This window comes from Astyanax mexicanus, chromosome 22, assembly GCF_023375975.1.
Source record: "Astyanax mexicanus isolate ESR-SI-001 chromosome 22, AstMex3_surface, whole genome shotgun sequence".
In the NCBI taxonomy this organism is placed as follows: domain Eukaryota; kingdom Metazoa; phylum Chordata; class Actinopteri; order Characiformes; family Acestrorhamphidae; genus Astyanax; species Astyanax mexicanus.
The window spans coordinates 11,896,755-11,913,526 of NC_064429.1; the positions used below are offsets into that span (position 1 = coordinate 11,896,755).

Sequence of the window (16,772 nt, forward strand, 5' to 3'; positions counted from 1 at the left end):
GTGTGAGTTAAATGCAGTTATGTATTTTTGTGTCACACTGAAGACCTATCCCACTCTGTAAATACGGGGCGGGGTCAGTCAGCGGCGGCTCTGGACATGCGCAGTTCATTTGCAGTGTGGACGTGGAGCTGTGTCGGTCCAACTCCGGCACCAGCACTAAACTCTCCCAGCCGCGCCTAAATCTAATATAAATAAAATCAAATAGAATAAATATAGCATTTTTAAATAAAGTTAACATACAGATTCACATTATTAGACTCGATAAGTTCAGGGTGTTTCCATTTATTTTACGATAGGTTGATAATGTAATTATTGTGACAGGTCTATTTAAAACAATAAATATTGTTGAAATATACTAGTATGTATGTGTAATTTGTTTTGTCTTTCAGTTGTTGATGACATAAAACACTGACAGAAGTACTAGGCTTCTTCAGTATACAGTATATAATACTGAATCATAACGCATGTTAAAAATGGCGACGGTCCGGCCTGGCGTATTTTTCTCTAACTGGACCGAACTGAACTCTAATTAAATACCCCTGTTATAGGGGATAGGTTGGACTTTGATTCATAGTAGCAAATGTGTTCCTCCCAATGTTAACCCGGTCCTATACACACTCGGACGGTCTGGAAAACGGCCACTTATTCTCCAATCTTCGCCTCCGATACTCCGACCCCATCGACCCTCCTGACTTCATCGCTTCCGACCCTCCGGTCCTCGTATTCTCCGGGGGTCGCGACTCCATCTCCAATAAAGCCATGAGTCGCTTCCAGTCCCGCGCAGAGCAGCTTCGTATCTTCACACCTGAACAAGATCCTGCAGAACCAGAACCGGAGCCGCTACAACCCAGCGAAGACCTTCAACTGCGGACAGAAACCCGGAGCAGAGCAGCTAGAACTACCGGCTCCAGCAGGCTGATCTGTAAGTACCGTTTACTTTAAGGATATTTAGGAAGGAGCAGAATAGGCGAGAAGGGTAATGCTGTAGACCGGAGCCCCAGTGGGCGTGGCTAAAGGGCGGAGCATGTGTCAATCATTTTCGACTGCAGCCAATCAGATACTACACTTTCGTTGTCAATCACTTTTTATTAAGCCAATCATCAGACAGACCAAGCTGTGCATCATTTTTTACTGCAGCCAATCACCTTAACAGTTCTGTTAAAAGAAGGCGGGAACTGCGGTGCTGCCGGTTAAACGCAGCGCGATATAAACTTCTGAACAGCGGTGAAGCTGAATGTGTATAAGTATTTTACACAATACTACATTAACAGTTTAAACACATTTATGTGTATATATATATATATATATATATATATATATATATATATATATATATATATATATATATATATACACACACACACACACACATACACGATTTAATGTAATTACTGCAATAAAGGAAAAAAAACACGAAAGTGCCATTCCAGAAAAACGAGTATTTTAATCTTTGATTTAAAAATATCTAAAGTCAGGGCTTTTCTATCGTTTTCATTCAGTTACTTCTGTTTAAGAGCTGCATATAGGCAGGACTAACTACAGTAGCACAAACATGTGTTTAAACTGTTAATGTAGTATTGTGTAAATACTTATACACATTCAGCTTCACCGCTGTTCAGAAGTTTAAATCGCGCTACGTAAAAATGATGCACAGCTTGGTCTGTCTGAGGATTGGCTTAATAAAAAGTGATTGACAACGAAAGTGTAGTATCTGATTGGCTGCAGTCGAAAATGATTGACACATGCTCCGCCCTTTAGCCACGCCCACTGGGGGGCTCCGGTCCTGCAGCATTACATAGATGGAATAGGCGGAGCGTGTTATACACTCTAAAGTACAGTGTTCGCGGGCTAGGAAACTCTGTACATATCCCAAAAAACTCCTCAGCCTATCAGATCTGTGCATATAGGGGGGATAGCCCCGCCCACCGGGCAGATGCAAAGCGGGAAACTGTGAAAAGTAACAGTGCACCCTCCTGGTCCTTCTACATATTGTAAGTTTGGATATGGAGAATCAGGGCGGGTCAGAAACAGTGGGGTTTTGTGGTTTAGGAATCTGGTCTGCTGTGGTGTTTAGTGATGTACAAAGCAGGGAGACATAGAGTAGCACAGACATAAACTTCTCATTTTTTTATTTATTCTCACAAATGAGGAAACCCGTGAAATGTGGAATTCAATTCTTACAAATTCAGTATAAATTTAGGTTTAAAAGACTCTCAGATACTATTTTCTATCATCACTGAATGCTGTCAGGTTGAATCAATTGTTGCTTGATTCCTTGTTTGACTGAACTTCCAGCTTCAATTTATTACATACACATATATTATATTAAATAATACTGCTCCTCTAATACTGCTCGCGGTGAAAGGTTATTAAATCAGTTGTAGTACACTCCAAACTCTTTAGCTAACTGTTCTGTTGAAATGAAGTAGTGTAGAATTACAGTTTTTTTTATTGGAGCACTGTGAGTAAACACTAGTCCTCTATTTTAATCACAGGAGTATTAGTGTAGAGTCAGTAACTCTCTAACAGTGTGTTCTTGTGTTTCACCTGTAGATTCTGCAGATTCTCCACGTTCTACTCAGACATGCAGTTCCTCATCTTCTGCTCCTGTGTTCTCCCAGTCCTCACTGCGCGCATTACTGGTCAGTTTCACTCCTCACTCTGTTAACAGGATCCACCTGATCCATCTCTGTAGAAAAAAATGATTCATATACACATTAAGCTCAAAACGCTCTATACTGAAACATTTTTACAGCACAAATTAGCATAACCAGCATTGATATAAACAAGAAATAATCTATCATACAATAGTTTATTTACATTTTTAATTCAAATGTTTTTCAAGTAAAATAAAGTTGTACATCTTTATAACCAAGGTGTGGCTGTGCTCGATGGGAATATTTTATGGGTACTGTTTATCGCGTTTCCTTCCAAAATAGCAGGAGGTGATATTACAACACTTCCTGTTTGGTGCTATTTAAGGCCTGTGCAAGCCATGTGGCTACACCTTTTATTTATTTATTTTAAATAGGTTTTGTTTTTTGAGAGCTAAGGCTATTTTACATTTTACTATAGACACCACATCAGTTCTAAAGCTGGAATGTGCATCTACTTGGCAGGAGTTTCTGATAAAATGGTCAATACATTAAGGTGCTAGGTATGATCTTCTGCACCTAAACTGGGAGCACATGTATTCTTTACAGTCCGTACAAGTAGAAATTGGTTTACAGCATGTAGAACTAAGCAATATATACACAACATTTTCCCACAAGGTTTACACATTTTACATGAATTATAATACAATGTTCTACATGTGTAGTGATCTCCACTGTTACTTCTGTTCTCAGTAACTAAATTTCTCCTTCTTCTGCAGGTCAGCAGGTTCTGGTTAAATCCGTTCCAACCACCTGGAAGGACCTGAATGAAGCTGCCAATCTCACCTGTCCACACCCCTGTCCAGGTGTGATCACATGGGAGAGGGAGGGGAGTAAAGTGGCCGAGTGTGGCCGAGAAGAAGGACTGGAGTTTAGATGTGAAAGATTCCAGAACCGGGGATTCCTCAACATTCTTCACGTGAATTATTCAACCAGGGGCTTTTATTCTACCAGGTGTGATGGGAAGGAGCTCTGCTTCCAGAACCTCCAGCCTAACTGTGAGTGTTTTATTACATTAATACACAAAGGTACAGATATTACAGTGGCATGAAAAAGTATTTTGTTTTTGCATTTGTCTTACATTTTTCAGATTATAAAACAAACTTTAATATCAGACAAAGATAACCTGAGTAAATATTGAAAGCACTTGTTAAAGGATGATTTCATTTATTATGGAGAAAAGGCCTATCCAAACCAATGAGAATGTACGGCCATCTGTTCGTGACCTCACGCTCAGGAGTACCTGAGTTCTGCAGCAGGACAATGACCCAAAGCCCACAAACAAAAATCCACCTCTGAATGGATTATAAAAACTACCTGAAGGTTTAGGAGGGTCTAGTTAAAGTCTGATTGAGATGCTGTGGGTGATCTTAAACAGGACGTTTATGCTGAAAAATCCTCTTTAGTGTCTGAATTAATATAATTCTGTAAAGAAGAGTGGAACTAAATTCCTCCACAGAGATGAGAAAAACTCGAACAACTGCTAGATTGCAGAGTGACACAACCAAGTTCATACAGGGCTAGATTAGTTTGGGTAGTTTTTTTCTTTAATAAATAAAATCATAATTTTAAATTTTTTAAATTAAATTTGGTTTGATAATTGAAAAATATCAGTATGACAAAAAAGCAAAAACAAAAGAAATCTGTGGGGGGGGGGGCAAATACTTTTTCATAACACTGTATATAAATTGATTCTTTATTGTCCTCAAAGAGGGAATTTGTTTTTTCTCAGCATGTGCCATAGCTTACATTATACTAAGACATACACGATTGCATAATTATATACATTAATTTGAAGGGACACAGACCATACCTGTCAAGTTTTAGATTTAAAAATAAGGGATATTTTCTTCTGTCCGCTTAAAGCCGTCCCACCAGCCCAACGAAGGTTCAGTATCTCTTACATTTTAAAACAGGTTTACAAAAAATCTAAAATAACCACATGTGAACCACTTACACACTACAATTAGATTATCAGAATCTGAAATGTTGTGGACATTCCTACATATGTCATTCTTTTAATACTGCCTAATTACCCTTTTCTAGATATTTAAAAGATTTCATGTCTTTTTTGGGATAAATGCACTCTTTTATATTATATATTTTTTTATTTATTTAATGGTTTTAAAATTTAACAAAGGGTGCACAAATTCTGCAAAATGACTGTATGTGACCTAAAAATAGTATCATGAGCTTTTACTAAAAGGACATGGACCACATATATTCCATCAGTAAAAATTAGTCCTAAGGGGTCTACACAATGAATAATTTTTTATTAATACTTATTTCTTTTGATCACTCCACCCCTGATCAATTCAGTTAATTTCGGTCCTCTCCACATTTCTAGTTAAACTGAGTCACAAGCTGTATTTTTTTTATTTTTAAAGGTTAAATCTGTGTGTTTTATTTCGGAGACGAGTATTTTTAAGCAGCTATCAGAAAAATCTCATCACAGTTTACATGATTAGCTTACCGTTACCTTTTTTTAAGAAAAATCGCTGAATATCCAGATCTGTTTTAACATCAGCTGCTCCGACTAGCTGCCTGAACTCACAGCGACTAGGGGCTTCACCACACTGACTCTCCTTTGCAAGCTGATTGGCTGTTTCTCCTGAAAGGCGGGACTTTCTCCTTGAACCGGCTCCACGATTGGTTAAGAGACACAGAGCGGTCAGTGCCCTATCTCCTCAATAATATATATTTTTTAATCTTAATATAATACGGGAAATTTACGGGAAAATACTAATACGGGAGGACGGCGGGAAAGAGGTGTAAAATACGGTAGTTTCCCGGCCAAAACGGGAGACTTGACAGGTATGACACAGACAGAATGCATCAGTTTCAGAGAGGTAGCTTGTAAAGAGCTGAAAAGACACTGGGTACTGGGTTTAGTTTTTCTGCAAATACATGAAACAGTCTCGCTTTTTCAGGAGAGAAATACGAGGCAAACACGACAAAAACAATGAGAAACAACATCTGAACCTGAAGTCACTGAGTTTAATCAGGACATGCTGCAGTACAGCTCCCTGGAGACTTTAACCCATCATTAATCATGCAGATTGAATCATCTACCCCATCCTTCAGTGGAACAGGATACTGTAACTGTAACACCACCACTGATGAGGCATTATCTGGGTGGTGGATCGGCCCCGGAGGTTCTGATGTATGTGGTGTGGTGAAGGTCCGAGTAGTAAAATCTCCACTTCCTGTCTCTCCTGCAGGTCAGAACTCTTCTGCTGAAGAATCAGCTGGAGGTTCCCTCACCCTGGATCTTCTAACACTTCATCCAGTGAAGCTGATGTTCACCTGCACTGATGGAGGAAATGAAACCACTGTCCAGGTGTGCTCTGTGGATGGACGTTCTGTTCAGCCTGGGCCGGGCTACGAGAACAGGCTGGTTCTGTCTGAGAACTCGCTGGTGCTGAGAGGACTGAGGACGGCTGACTCTGGAGTTTACACCGTGCTGGAGCTCCATAAAGGAGAACCTCTGATCAGAACCGTGTCGGTCAGAGTTAAAGGTGAGCAGATAAGTGGTTAGATTTCATGAAGATGTTCTGATACAATTCTCTACAATTAGAGATTATTTTGAGATCTATATAGATTATTTCTCAGAACTTCAATAATTAGGAGCACAAGGGAGCATTCTCTGATTATATTCAGTGTACACAGTATTTTCTTCAGAGGGTCAGCAGGGCTGCAGGTTTTCACTCTAAACTATCAGCAGCTATACCTGATTCCACTGATTAGATATATCAGATATGGCTGTTTTTTGAACAAATGCTCCTGCTGTTGTATTGGAATGAAAACCTGAAGTCACAACCACCCAGAAATATTACACACCCCTGCTTTAAACCCACCACTGCTTTCAGTATCTACACTGATCCTACAGTCCTGTTCAGTTTAGACTGGAGAGTTTAGAGACCTCCTGCTATAGTCTCACCAGTATGACCAGTATCTATAAAATATCTGAGGAGTAAAGTTTGGCTTATCAGACTGAATCTTTCTGTTTGTTTCCAGGTGTTGAGATGAATGAGACTGTGGAGGACGACCATCAGGAAGGAAAAGACAGTGGATACTGGAAGGGATTTGGAACTGCAGCACTGATATTTGGGATTCTAGTTCTGGTTCTTGTTGGAATTTGGGTGTTTTTGAAAATTTGCGGCATGCCACACAATTTTAATCTGAAGGACAGATGTGTGAAGAAGCTGAAAAGAAGTAGTTCCTCACACAGAAATCATCCAGAGGATGTGGAAAATGGAGTTCCTCTGACTGTACAGCGCACCAGCTAGTGCTGCACACAGCAAAGATCCACTGTCTTTAGTGTGACGTTGACTAGGAGGACCCAATCAGAGCCTGGGAACACATTTACACCATTATACACGATTACACCTTAAAAATAAAATGACATCAGATTTTTTACATCTTCTATGTAAAAAAAAATAAATACATGTTCTGTTATCTTACAAGAAAATATTTTTATGATTATAAATCAGTCATCCCTTAAAAAAGAATACGTCTAAACGTGTATGACTGCAACTAATTGCGATTTGACCGTCTGAACTGTCCAATGAGAAAAAAATAATAATAATAATAATTTTGACACATTTCTTGTACTAGCATTAATTTACACATTGAATTGAATTGAAAATGGAAAATTGTAAAATATTAAGACATAGGAGAGCTTACATGATGTTTTGGGATGGGTATGGGGTTTGTATTTATTTAAAAATAAAACAATGTTATTCAGCTTAAGTATGGTTTTAAAGAAAGACTCAGTGTAAAGATGCAGTTACAAAAATACTGAAATAAATACTTATTATATGTAAATACTTATTTTACAAATTGCTTGTGTTTAAAAATTGAGATTTATTGTAATTTAATAAAATAAAAATGATTGAATTATTTAAAGTGAGACCTGATATAGGATAATGTTTTTTTTTTTCATATTCTTGTTTGATTAGGAAGCACTGGTCAATTATAATCTAATTATTTTAGCTCTCAGAGCCATATTACTGCCTTTACCTGTTCCAGTCCAGTACTGTTTACAAACAGTAAAAATATGTAATTAAATATGTCTGTGTTAAATGTCTGTGTTACAATATGCTACCAATTTGATTATATTATGTACATTTTTATTATTTGCCAGTTTCTTTTAACCCTTTCAGACCTGATTTTATTCTAGTGATGAAAGAATATACAATTCTGAAAAAAATAAGAGAGCACTTAAAAATTATGAGTTTCTTTGATTTTACCAAAAAGGAAACCACTGGAATATAATCAAGAGGAAGATGAATTATCACAAGCCATCAAACCAAGCTGAACTGCTTGAATTTTTGCTCCAGGAGTAAAGGCATAAAGTTATCCAAAAGCAGTGTGTAAGACGGGTGGAGGAGAACATGATGCCAAGATGCATGAAAACTGTAATTAAAAACCAGGATTATTCCACCTAATATTGATTTCTGAACTCTAAAAATTTGTTGCATTTGTTTAATACTGTTATTTATATATTATATATCTTTTATCTGTTTTTTTTATTCCACACACATTTTAATATATATTTATATACATTGTCACAAATTATTGAGCAGTAAAAAACGTATAACATGATGGGAAAAGGTGTTTACTCGGCCACATTAGCTGGGATGCTACCATGCTTTATCTCAGTGAGCAGATTTTATTTTTACAGTGCAGTGGGCGGGGCTAACCTTCTGTTTTTACTAATAAATGTCTATTCTGATGAACAAATAATCTGTGTGATGTAAAATAATAATAAGAAGAAATGTCTGAAAAGTTTAATGTTCCATAAAACACTATTAGTCCTGTTGTGCCCTCTGGTGGTTGTGGGTTTGATTTGTAGTCTTGTAGAGCTGAGGAAAAAACACAGGACTGTAACTGGAGTTTAAAAACTTTATAACTGGAGTTATAAAGGAGAGAACTCAGTAAATCAGTTTTATCTCAGATGGTCATGCACAAACTAAATCAAATACTGGTGCTGCAAGAATAAGGGACAAAAAATGATCCAATGGCGTAAACTCTGGGCTGTTTGGGCCTTTTAAAAAAGCATTTTTAAAATGATTTAAATAATGTTTTAAATTAATAAATAATAGAAATTTGCTCTAGTTCCATATTTATTTGTTGCCTGTAAAGGTTTGTAAAAATGAGTCACAAACAAACACATCATACAGATATTTAAAACGTAAAATGTAGACATTTATTTACACAACAAAAACATTAACACTGTTCATTTTCATATGATCACCAGTACAACATAAAAAATGCAGTGTAAACAGTGTAAAAAAACTTGATTTATATGTTTTAATTAAACCTAAATGAAGCTTATCACAGCTTTACGTGAAACGCCAGCATTGGTTTGTATGCAGGCTGAAATCGTTCACCCACAGCTTTTCATTCTGTTAAATAAACTCACTTGGCCTACAACAGTTCAGTTCAGTGCTCGTCACAGTTAAAGTTCACCAAGTAAACAGTGACTCCACCAAACCCTCAGTTCTTCAAAAACATGCTGAGGTAGTTTGCTGAGGTATTCAAGTTTTAAACAGCAAAAGTACCTGAGGTAATAAGGATGGTCTTTGGTATTATTAGCAGTGGAAAGGTGAGCTTCAGGTCTATTTCTATGTGTAATTCATTAGTTTTGTCACATTGAACAGTAGAGGCAGGGGGAGGAGTCAGTCCCCTTTCTCCCGGTTTAGAGAACACCACAAATCCCAGACTGCCTTCATTAAGTTTACAGCACAGCCTAAAGGACCTGAAGAAGAGTGGAAATGCTGTTTTAAACATGATATAGGGCCCCATTTTAGTGATCTAAAGGCGAACTGTTAAACTTAATAATTATCTTAATTAATCATGGTGTGGTTAATTTTGGGCGTAATGTGAAATAAATCAATCAGAGTGTCTCTTGTTCATCATTCCCTTTAAGATTGCTATTTTAACGGTGCAGCTACCTGGATGTGTCCAACAAATGCTTCTCAGCAGAGGAAACTGAGCTGCTGGTTGACGCTGCATTGCTAGCTAACACTTCTCCATGTCTTCCCAGAGCTCTGCCTCAAGGGCAGATTGAGCGCACTCAGCTGAATCTGAATTAAAAAACATAACTTAATTTTTGCAGAAATATTTTTTCTTACAGTTCTATTTAAAATACATCTAAGGCAGTATGAAAAAAATATGAAATTACATTACTTTTTTGTATAATTGCCAGTTGCATAATGAATAATCAAAATTGATTTATTTTTGTTGTCTGATGCACTAAAAATAACATGGGTCTAGTCAGAACTTTTACTCAAAATTTCATCTTCTGTTCACCTGTCTGTTACAGGAGTGTGTACTGTTACCACACCCATATTCAGTAGTTTCTTTCTTCATCATTTATGTAAGAATATCCGGTCAGTATATATTAGATGGTTTATGGTTGTACAATATGTAAAGTAAATGCATTCTAAAGTAGCTACTGCTGTGTGTATTTACAGATTTTTACATAATTGCTAGTTCTTGTTATTGAGAAATTAAGATGAAGAAATAATTAATAATACTTTATTATAATTAAGAAATAATTGAAATAAAATTAAATCTAGCTGGGAATTATTGACAGAAGGTATTTGAAATGCTTTAATAGTGTTTTAATAACTATTTGTTTATTTTAAAGAAAATAATTCACACATTTTGCATTCTACTGCAGTTATTGCGCTAATAAAAACAAAATGTAGCCTCTGGGCAAAATCGTGAGCCATTGTTCTTTTATTAGTATTAATTGTGATTAAATTTTAAAGCTGTGTTTTGTTAGGTTGTAATGCTTAAATATAGAAAATAATAATACAACGAAGAAATAAAATGTAAAATCATGCTATCAAGTCAGCACAGTGACAGACATGCTAAGAGTAAAGAAAAATTCAGGAGTCAGGAGGCTGGATGTTCAGGTTGTAACTTTATCAGCAGTTAGCAGCAAAATTAAAAAGAAGCACCATATTAGAGCATGATCCCAGTACAAGTTCCAGTCGATATATCTAGTATATTTGAACAGCATAAATCACTGTATCATGGTAAAATTATGCCAATGAGAGCTCTTTACAAATGAAGCAAAAAAAGCTCTAATATTAAAAAAGAAATAATCAAAAAGTGTAGGTCAGCGCATTACACTCACTTAACACTGACCACAGTTACAATAACTCATCTCAATAATGTCCAGCCTTATTTAAAACCTAAACTATAAAAGGCAAAAAAAAACACTGAAAAATCTTACCAGGAGCAAACAGCTTCCCCCACTGTCTGCTACCTTTACACGCTCCAACCGCCCAGCGCGAGTCCAGCTTTCCACCCCGACAATCTCTGGATCCGCCGCCTAAACAGCGCGGAGTCCCGAGTATCTCTGGATGGGCGGAGACCCGAGTATCTTTGGATCCGCCCCCAATCAGCGTGGAGTCCCGACTGTCTCTGGATCCGCCCCCAAACAGCGCGGAGACCGAGAAACTCTGGATCCGCCCCTCCAACAGCTCGGAGACCCGAGTATCTCTGGATCCGCCCCCAAATTGCGCGAAGACCGAGGCTGTATTCGGAATGGCATACTACTATACTGCGTACTGCATACTGCACTAGAATGTACTGCATACTACACACTGCCCAGTATGTAGTATTCGGTACTGCAACACTTTTGATTGTAGTACCCTACACGGTCCCTGACACACCAATCAGTGCTCTGTAGTGCTCCGAATTCCTTAGAGTGAGTTGTAAACAGAAAGAACATGAAAAATGTCCTACCTTTTCATTATTAAAACTAATGAGATCTGCATACTGTCCAGAACAGCAATTGCTGCTTTTATTTTAGAGTTTAGCAGCTAACCCAATTCTAACAACCAATTAGCAGCAGCCCCCACAACCCAAGTATGTTCCAGTTATATTTAAATATGTTTTTCTATTTATTTTAGTAGATTACTATTTTCATCTATGTAAGTACCAACAAGAAGAAAACCTTTAAACAAACTCTCATTCATATTTACACAATCTCAACACAAATCAAACAATTTTATTAATTTGTATTCAAATAATTCCCTTATTTAAAAGAAAAATATGTATTTAAACACAGGGAATTATTTATTAAATCAACAGAACGATTTATTAAACAAAGGTAATTATTTATTAAATAAAGAGAACGATTTATTAAAACTGAGGGAATTTTTTATTAAAGTAACAGAATAATTTATTAAAACTCAGGGAATAATTTACTGCATCAAGGAAAGTAATGGCTCACCGCTGTCGAGACCCTCCGCTGTCCCGGCCGCGGAAAGCGCTCGGTCGCGGCAGCGGAGGGTCCCGGCCGCGGAAAGCGCTCGGTCGCGGCAGCGGAGGGTCCCGGCCGCGGAAAGCGCTCGGTCGCGGCAGCGGTGGGTCCCCGCCGCGGAGAACGCGCGGCCGCGGCAGCGGAGGGTCCCGGCGGCGGACAGCGCTCGGCCGCGGCAGCGGAGGGGGCTCGACAGCGGTGAGCCAATACTTTCCAAAATAATTCCCTTAATTTAAAAATATATATATTTATCAAATTTAAAAATCTCTCGCACTCGCCTCCATCTTGTTTTTTTCTGAAGTGAGCTGGAGAAGCCAGTTGCAATGCATGTTGGGATGCAGTACACCGCGAAGATAGCTCCCCATGCACACTGCGGAATCGGAGCGGAGTAGTACACCATCCGGGTACCTGTAGTGCACTACAGATCCTCAGTTTGGTCACACACTGCGTACTGCATACTGGCTTTATGCAGATTTAGTACGCGAGTAGTATGTAGTATGCCATTCCGAATACAGCCCGAGTATCTCTGGATCCGCCCCCAATCAACGTGGAGTCCCGACTATCTCTAGATCCGCCCCCAAACTGCGCGGAGACCGAATATCTCTGGATCCGCCCCCAAACAGCGCGGAGACCGAGAAACTCTGGATCCGCCCCTCCAACAGCTCGGAGACCCGAGTATCTCTGGATCCGCCCCCAAATTGCGCGAAGACCGAGTATCTCTGGATCCGCCCCCAATCAACGTGGAGTCCCGACTATCTCTAGATCCGCCCCCAAACTGCGCGGAGACCGAATATCTCTGGATCCGCCCCTCAAACTGCGCGGAGACCCGAGTATCTCTGGATCCGCCCCCTCAAACAGCGCGGAGACCGAGTATCTCTGGATCCGCCCCCTCAAACAGCGCGGAGACCGAGTATCTCTGGATCCGCCCCCTCCAACAGCGCGGAGACCCGAGTATCTCTGGATCCGCCCCCCGAACAGCGCGGCCGATTATCTCCCGTATTAATAGTGCGGCTTTTTGTGAATAAATGGATTGGAAGGTGATGAGGATCGCTGGGACAGACGCTGGATCTTCTTTAGTCAGGACGGTGAGTACACTCTTTTTTCTCAAATCACAGGAGGATTAGTGTAGCGTCAGTAACTCTAACAGTCTTGTCTTCTTGTGTTTCACCTGTAGATTCTGCAGATTCTCCACGTTCTGCTCAGACATGCAGTTCCTCATCTTCTGCTCCTGTGTTCTCCCAGTCCTCACTGCGCTCATTACCGGTCAGTTTCACTCCTCACTCTTTTTACTTTTATTAAACACTGAGAGTAGATCAGAAGTAGATCAGAGTAGATCTCTCTGAGAGGTTCTAAGGCTGGAGTGATCTACTGTACTTTACTACTTTATAAAGATCAGGCGGTTCTAAAGCTGGTTCCACCTTTATAGAAGGTATACAGTGAGGCTTTGAGATGTTAAGTTTGGAACTCAGATTAATTACTGGTGAATGGATCATTGAATGAACTGAGGTAAAGAAACTGCAGCTCTTTAATAGTGTTCCCTCAAACACAGCGGTGTTCGGTGATTACAGTGTTCGGTGAAACAGTGCGGAGCTCGAGGATTTTATGTCCGCCCCAAACAGTACAGAACAGGAAGTGTGTGTGGTTTAGCGCCGCCCTTTTCCGATAATACAGGGCAAATTTTTTTGTGACATTAAATGCGGTGGATCAGACTCAGTCTCGTGACTCACGACTTCCATCTTAGTAAAAAACTAAACACACTTAGTGTCCAGTTTAGAAACATCTGACAAGTTCTCCTTCTTCTGCAGGTCAGCAGGTTCTGGCTAACTACATTCGGACCACCTGGAAGGACCTGAATGAAGGTGCCAATCTCACCTGTCCACACCCCTGTCCAGGTGTGATCACATGGGAGAGAGAGGGGAGTAAAGTGGCTGAGTGTGGCCGAACAGAAGGACTGGAGTTTAGCTGTGAAAGATTCCAGAACCGGGGATTCCTCAACGTTCTTCACGTGAATTATTCAACCAGGGGCTTTTATTCTACCAGGTGTGATGGGAAGGAGATCTGCTTCCAGAACCTCCAGCCTAACTGTGAGTGTTTTATTACATTAATACACAAAGGTACAGATATTAGAGATTAATGAAGTCCTTCTTGTTCTGTAGTTCTGCTATTAGGGGAGATCCGGGATAGCTGTAAGATGGGACAGTTGTAACACCTTTCAAACCCTCTAATTATGAATAAGCAATAGTGATTACACTCACTGTGCACATGCTCAGATGGACTTCTTGCTCACAAAATATGAGCCAGTTTTGAAATTCCCAGAGAAAGTTGATGTAAAAAATGTACTTTTCTATCAGATGTATTTTGTGACTAGGAATCCAAACAAGTGCTACGAAAATCACTGTTTTATAAGGTAAAAGGTCTATATAAACTAGTGGATGAGGGAAATGGAGTACTGTATTCAAATCAATCTTGTAACCTGTACTTATTTCCTAAAATTACTTAAATACATTGTTTCAGTAGTTGACACATTGCAATTTATAATATTATAAGTGTTCCTGGTCTCCCCTGCATGAGCTGTTTCGGTTATGAGGAGAGAAATATGAGAAAAAAAAGAGAAACAATATACAAGCTTATTACCCACACGTTTACATGCAGCCAGGTAACACGTAAATAATCAAACTATTAGCTCAATCGGAATACAACACGTTAGAGTATACAGTTGGGAACAACTAGTTTGATTGATGGCAGCCCAAAAACTTTGCCATCCGTTAGATTGTTTAAGACTTGGGGCCCTATTTTAGCGATCAGTAGATAAATACATTTTGCGCTGTTTAAAATGTGCAAAATACATGAACTAATTCTCTTAAATAGTGTGTCACTAGTCATTCCCATTAGAAGCCTGGTGTGCTCTGACTTTGGTGGGTTGATATGTTAACAGCGCATCACTTTTGCGTGTCTCAGCAGTAAAGGTCAGATTGGGGAACATCTCTGCATGTAAACATAGATGCTCAGGAGCTCATGCTGTAAACCACTGTTCAGTTCGAGATTCAGACTGCTGCCCATCCACCATTAATCATGCAGATTGAATCATCTACCCCATCCTTTATTGGAACAGGATAACTGTAACACCACCACTGATGAGAAAAGATCTGTGTGGTGGATCGGTCCCAGAGGTTCTGATGTATGTGGTGAAGGTCCAAGTAGTAAAATCTCCACTTCCTGTCTCTCCTGCAGGTCAGAACTCTTCTGTTGAAGGATCAGCTGGAGGTTCCCTGACCCTGGATCTTCTAACACTGCATCCAGTGAAGCTGATGTTCACCTGCACTGATGGAGGAAATGAAACCACTGTCCAGGTGTGCTCTGTGGATGGACGTTCTGTTCAGCCTGGGCCGGGCTAAGAGAACAGGCTGGTTCTGTCTGAGAACTCGCTGGTGCTGAGAGGACTGAGGACGGCTGACTCTGGAGTTTACACCGTGCTGGAGCTCCATAAAGGAGAAGCTCGGATCAGAACCGTGTCGGTCAGAGTTAAAGGTGAGCAGATAAGTGGTTAGATTTTATGAAGATTTTCTGATACAATTCTCTACAATTAAAGATAATTTAGAGATCTATATAGATTATTTCTCAGAACTTCAATAATTAGGAGCACAAGGGAGCATTCTCTGATTATATTCAGTGTACACAGTATTTTCTTCAGAAGGTCAGCAGGGCTGCAGGTTTTCACTCTAAACTATCAGCAGATAAACCTGATTCCACTGATTAATCAGATATGGCTGGGTTTTGAAAAGATGCTTCTGCTGTTGTATTGGAATGAAAACCTGAAGTCACAACCACCCAGAAATATTACACACCCCTGCTTTAAACCCACCACTGCTTTCAGTATCTACACTGATCCTACAGTCCTGTTCAGTTTGGACTGGATAGTTTAGAGACCTCCTGCTATAGTCTCACCAGTATGACCAGTATCTATAAAAATCTGAGGAGTAAAGTGGGCTTATCAGACTGAATCTTTCTGTTTGTTTCCAGGTGTTGAGAAGAATGAGACTGTGGAGGACGACCATCAGGAAGGAAAAGACAGTGGATACTGGACGGGATTTCAAATTACAGGATTTCTAATAATTGGGATTCTGGTTCTTGTTGGATTTTGGGTGTTTTTGAAAATTTGCGTCATGCCACAGGATTTTAATCTGAAGGACAGATGTGTGAAGAAGTTGAAAAGAAGTAGTTCCTCACACAGAAATCATCCAGAGGATATGGAAAATGGAGTTCCTCTGACTGTACAGCGCACCAGCTAATGCTGCACAGCAAAGATCCACTGTCTTTAAAAATTCACAATTCAATTCAATGTGTAAATTGTTAATTGTAAAGTATTGAGACATAGGAGAACTTTCATGATGTTTTGGGATGGGTATGGGGTTTGTATTTATTAAGAAATAAAACAATGTTATTCAGCTTAAGTATGAGTTCTCTTTTCTTCCAGGTTTTGAAGAATGGCTCAGTGTAAAGATGCAGTTACAAAAATACTAAAATAAATACTTATTATTTGTAATTAATTATTTTACAAATTGCTTGTATTTAAAAAATAGAGATTTAATGTAATTTAATAAAATAAAATGATTTATTTTAAAGTGAGACCTGATATCAGATAATGTTTTTTTTTCATATTCTTGTTTGATTAGGAAGCACTGATCAATTATTATCTAATTATTTTAGCTCTCAGAGCCATATTACTGCCTTTACCTGTTCCAGTCCAGTACTGTTTACAAACAGTAAAAATCTAATTCACATGTCTGTGTTAAAATATGCTACCAATTTGATTATATCATGTACATTTTTAA

The 16,772-nt window shown here is 39.0% G+C and overlaps 1 protein-coding gene across 2 annotated transcripts; it reads left to right on the top strand.

Annotated features, from left to right (window-relative positions):
* The first annotated feature begins 681 nt into the window (after positions 1–681).
* LOC111188515 (uncharacterized) lies at positions 682–16,391 on the top strand. 2 transcript variants are annotated; one of them, XM_049470491.1, is made up of 5 exons: positions 682–922; positions 2,554–2,642; positions 3,374–3,652; positions 5,876–6,172; positions 15,961–16,391. In XM_049470491.1, the coding sequence occupies exons 2-5, from the start codon at positions 2,585–2,587 to the stop codon at positions 16,227–16,229; spliced, it is 903 nt and encodes a 300-aa protein (XP_049326448.1). In that variant the 5' UTR covers positions 682–922; positions 2,554–2,584; the 3' UTR covers positions 16,230–16,391. The 2 variants fall into 2 exon arrangements, with proteins under 2 accessions (XP_049326448.1, XP_049326447.1); XM_049470490.1 differs by lacking the exon at positions 15,961–16,391 and adding an exon at positions 6,672–7,697.
* Positions 16,392–16,772: the final 381 nt, after the last annotated feature.